This window comes from Dendroctonus ponderosae, unplaced genomic scaffold (genome assembly GCF_020466585.1).
Source record: "Dendroctonus ponderosae isolate FM_Combo_2020 unplaced genomic scaffold, Dpon_F_20191213v2 Dpon_F_20191213_4, whole genome shotgun sequence".
Classification (NCBI taxonomy): domain Eukaryota; kingdom Metazoa; phylum Arthropoda; class Insecta; order Coleoptera; family Curculionidae; genus Dendroctonus; species Dendroctonus ponderosae.
The window spans coordinates 1,689,817-1,694,969 of record NW_026018611.1 but is presented as its reverse complement, the minus strand read 5'-3'; the positions used below and the strand labels follow the sequence as shown (position 1 = coordinate 1,694,969).

Below are 5,153 nucleotides of genomic sequence, written 5' to 3'. Positions count from 1 at the left end.
ATTATTCCATTGAATTTTATGGCAATTATCAAATGCATGTTGACAAATGTGTGATTTATGATATTCTCTGTTTTTTATGTATGATTGGTGTTCTTAAAAGAAGTTTGTAAAAAAGTGATTTTGGTGTTTCATAACCATCACGATGGCCAACTCCCGGTCCATTCAGACCGATTTCGTCCGAAGAGTAATTTTTTTTGGATTAATTTCCCGTCGGGATGGCGCGATTGAGATAGGAAAACAGTGCCCTCGGCTTCAGTCGCTTAAATTCGGAATTGCCTCAGCGAATGGGATTGTAATTAACTTTTTAATCTGAATTGAAAATCTTGTCGGGCGCGGAAATTGGCTCGCTCTATAGACCGTTCGCGTAGTTAATAAGTCAGTGGATCGACCGAATTACTCCATCACTTAATTAGCGTTTGTGCACTTTGGGGGGATTTTCGTCGACCAGTTTCGCCTCAACGTAACCGTAATCATCGGAGATGGACATTAGTTGTTGCATTTGGGCGCATAGTCGTCAGATGGCAGCCACTCTCACAACTCACCGTGCCTTTATGTACTGTTTGCATCTATGGAAAACCCGCCCTGTTCTCAATATCCGATGTATGCAAATCGCAACTGATGCCGCAGTGCATCCAAAGCGGCAAAAACGTGCTCAGTAAACGCTTTATGACAGCTGGAAAATTTAATATTGAATTTCGGTGCAGGAAAATTGATATACGGAGTCACGGGTATGACATGCTTCAAGAGCGGAAGTAAATTGCTTAACCATCGCCGTATGATGGTTGGCCCCGGGAATTGGATTGGCTGTCTTTGACTGAATGTTGATTATATTTGAACTGTCACTCTCAATCCGATGGATTTTAGCGCCCTCTTGGGGCACATTCTGCCCGTTAACATGTCACCCGTATGCCACGTTTTCGTAATTAAGCGCCGGATTTTGCTTAATTGGCTCCGAAGCCCACTAAACCCCGCTAACGAATTGAACACACACTTTGGGATAACTAATTCCATGCCGAACCATTTCCCTTTAAAGCATTAGGCGGATAAACAAATTAAATGCTTTAGTTTGGATTAATGCGTTTTTCGGGTTCGAAAGATTCGAGAAAGTGGCTCAGTTTGCAAACACAACCCGAATTATAACCAACAATAATCGCTTTACTCGTTCACTAGTTAACAGGGCGCGTCGCGCTTGCTTTATACAGCCGGTTGGCAACACTCGAATATCCCTATTCTGAATCCGTCGAGCTGTTTTGCACTTTCAGTTGTCATCTCACTGGCAGGGTTGCCGCTGCCAACAAAATAAACCAGTTGCCACTTTTTCCACTGCCCTCGTCCAGGTCTGGTGAAGTGTTCGCCATGTTAATAGGCAATCAATAATCGAACTACGAGGAAAATACAGGACTTTCGATGATGTTGATATCAATGCGGCGCCATCTGAAATAATTGAACTCATCCGGATATGAAATTTGCATTTTTCCAAAGTGCAAATCCACCAGTCAAATGATGCACGCGATCCGACAGTCTCCTAATGCTCCTTTTTCCTTTCCCATTTTCCATTAAATTTTCGACGTAAACGCGGCACTCGTCGAAAATTCATCTCCAATCAGGCCTCTTACCGGATGCTGACAAAGCGCAAACTTTAAACTCAATCAAATCATGCAAAGTTCCCTTCGACAGGATTCGGCCGCGACGCTGACTCAGCTACGAGCCGTATAGGCAAAAGAACCACGAGTATCGAAAACTTTAGCAATTTAGATCGCAAATCTGTGGAAAAGACGATTCGGAATCGGCAAGCACGATAATCTTCGCTTCGAAATGTCTGGTTTGTGGAAATATTGCCGTTTTCCAGTGCCCCGTATCTGACAGTTCACTTAGCGGGAATGGCACAGTGTGTTTGTCGCCCCTCTTATATTTAAGATTATGTGATCGGGACTAGGAACTGATGCCAGGAAGTTCAGCATTAAGTTGATTTTAAGCTGTTAACGAGTTCGATTGGTTGCTTGTGGGCAAATTCGAAAAAATCGGCTGGTGCAATCGACTTTAGATTCGTGGCAGTTTTTGCTACTTTGGGGCCTGGACTACATAATGGCAGGGCACGTAGTTATAGTCGAGGATTGTACTCAAGGAGCGAAATAGTTTGGGCTTTGAAAACTTTCTGCTATTTCTTCTATTTTCAAGTGTGTGGTCTTTGAATAAGACCTTAACTGAAATTGAAGTTTTCCTGTTGTTTGAGTTTCGCACAGTATCGCACCGCGACTATACTGATCTGACGTTTAAACGAGTATAGTCGGGGAGTAAAAAATCTGAATAACTGGGAAAGGTTTAGACAGCAAAATTTTAACGCTGGATATTCAAAAAATAGTTGTTTCCTTTCAAATTTCGCGTTTGTTTGGGAATTGGTCTTTGGCCATTGATTTGGCGATGAAGTTTGGCTGGCGGTAAAATTCTGCTAGAAATTGCACAGTTTTCCTAGGACAGATTCCTCGACTATACTTGTTTCCTCCAACAGTGTAGTCGCGGAATCAAAATTTCACCTTGTTTCACACTGATAATTAAATGCTAAAAAAATTCTCAAATTAAACCCTGTTATTTTGAGAAATTTGAAAAATTGTTCTGAGCGGTTTTTTTAGTATCTTGAACAGTATAGTTGCAGCATTATAGATCGCTATTGGAATTAGATCTTTTCCACCAGCGGATTTTTTATTTTTTTTATTTTTTATTTGAATAACTTGTATAAAAACTTGCGAGAATTAAAAAGTTTTTAGCGCGTAGAACTTTTTACCCATAGAAGTGCTTGAAAAGCCGCGCCCTTAGAATGAATCCACGACTATAATTGCTGTTTTGCCTGCTGTATAGTCGCGGACTCATTTCTGTCGGTTTTCAAGCGTGCAGTTTTCAGAAAAATTTCCTTCCGATTTCATTGTTCTCCGAGGAAAAACTTTCAGGAATTCTTCATTCGCTAGATGCTTTGGAATTAACTAGAACCGACGGATGGTTTTAAGAAGCTTTAGCAAAATGCAATTTTTCGCTACTGTTGTGCAGTTTTAATCGAAAATAATTGCAAAGTAATGAGCGCTTAGGTGGAAAACAAGACGCAGGGAATGTTGCCGACGTGCTGCTCACAACAAGTTAAGCATATTTCAGCATTTACTAATTAAAACTTTATAATGAATTTGTCGGTTTTGTTTAGCGCGATTAGCTGGCGGCGCTAGATTATCGGGCATTTTTCCGTTTTCCACTTCAGATAGAAGCGGGATGAAGGTGGCGAGCGTGAATGGCAAATTGCGTTGAAGAACTGAAAAATTGGGGTCGCCAGATAATAACCGAAAGGAGAGGTGAAAGTAGGGTAACAAAGCCAGTTTCCAACGAGCGGAAAATTGGAAAAACAGCGCCTTGCGGCCCGTTTTTTACTTACCTAGATGTCGTTTGGAGTTCGGCGTGATCACCGGCTGGGTTTCTTCTGGTATGTCAGCCACTTTGACTCGTTTATGGGGCCCCAATAGAACCCCGATCAGTGCCCACACTTACACATTATTAGCACTTTTTCAATTTTTTGAAAATTCTTTTGACATTTATACAGGCCAGACTTGTCAGAGAGTCATTACTGAAAGCTATCGGGAAAGGCAACGGTGATTTTTATTTAATTTAATTGCCAAAGGAATCAGGCTTGTGCGGTCATAGTGTGAAACTGTTGAGTTTTTCAGGCTTTTAGACCGGCGTGATTTTTTAGAGGTGGTTATTTTCCACCAATAAGCCTAAAAGTCTGAAATCTCAACAGTTTCATTTATTTAATTGTTGAAATTTCTGCAGTTGAGTCAAGAGCGATTGCGGATTTTACGCAGCAAATGCTATGAAGAAAAAACGCCAAAAAATAATTGATAAATGGCCGGAATCGGGCAGGGCTCCGATCGGCACAAATCCCTTAAGAAGGGTGCGTTGCAGGAGTTATGAAAAGGCAACTTTGGCACGAAGCTGAAACTTAAATTAAAAAACTTCGTGTCTTAATTGGTGAAAACTTCTGCATGTCGATTTTTGCCAACTGGGGACGATACAGGATCAACGTCATTCTGTCATTCCAACTGACATGACTTGACTTGTCCGTTCAACCGAACAGCGCGACGAGTTAATTCGGGTTTTTGCCCTCCTAGAGAAAACCTGGTTGGAAACTCGCTCTCCAAATTTACTGTCTAGTTATACAGTCTGTCAATTATTTTTGATTAATTACGTGCATTATGCGGGTGGGCGAGTTTGCAGACAAAACAGCTCGTTTATGATGCATGGAAAGTCATTGCCGTCTTGGATGAATCAAATAATCGTTTCTCCCAAGTGACGTCATAGCAGTATCACGCACCCGGACAACATCTGTCAACAATTTCAACGCACTTTTCGAATCCAAAGTTAATTTTTCTACTAGTCGCCAGTCCGTTTCCATTAAATGGAAGGCAGTTTGTCGCGTAAGCGATTGCATTATTCAGCAAATGCCGACAATCGGCGAAACGAAGTTGGCGAATGGAGCTTAGGAAAGTTCGCGTGAGGCAATTAGGCAGCCCGGAATAAGACTTTAATGGTGTCAAAGTGCAAAGTTGAATGTGGCGCATTTAATTCGATTACGAACGCGTGAACTGTTGCGACCCCGTTTTGTTGGACGTGTTGTGACAGCTGTCAGTGGCGTTGTGCCATGACGCTCGGGAACCGTTAATTAGTGTATTGTTGGTTGCGTTCTGACAACCGTTTAAGATGCGGTCGGTTGCGTTCAATTCGTATCGGCATTGGGAAGTTAAAGCGCGCCTAGTCAGAAGTTGCCTCAGGAAAACCTTTGGTCTTTTTAATTGTATATACTTTCCTGACTGTGTTTCAATTCCAAATCATATTCATTCATTCATATTCATTCACTGCACACTTTTCGCTGCGCCCTGGTACATGCACGACTTTGACACATTGGTGGCGCGTATCCATGGCAACTGCCCACAGCATCCGAACTCGTCCGGACCCATCAGCGAAAAGTCGGTTAATTTTCCGCAAATAACGACGTCAATCGTAGCAAATGTTTATACTTTTCTGACTGTGTTTCAATTCCAAATCAAATTAATTCCTAGGTTTCAGTCATTTATTGTCTCTATTTATCAATCAAAATACGTTTCGGTGTATTTTTC

General features: G+C 41.7%; 1 protein-coding gene across 1 annotated transcript in view; it reads right to left on the bottom strand.

Moving 5' to 3' along the window:
* LOC109543056 (ras-like protein family member 10B) overlaps positions 1–4,468 on the bottom strand; it is a 15,068-nt gene extending 10,600 nt beyond the window's left edge. The window contains exons 1-2 of the mRNA XM_048665744.1: positions 4,384–4,468; positions 3,416–3,523 (exon numbers count right to left, since the gene is read on the bottom strand). Coding sequence (XP_048521701.1) covers positions 3,416–3,523; positions 4,384–4,468 — 193 coding nt within the window. The remainder of the gene's footprint in view (positions 1–3,415; positions 3,524–4,383) is intronic.
* Positions 4,469–5,153: the final 685 nt, after the last annotated feature.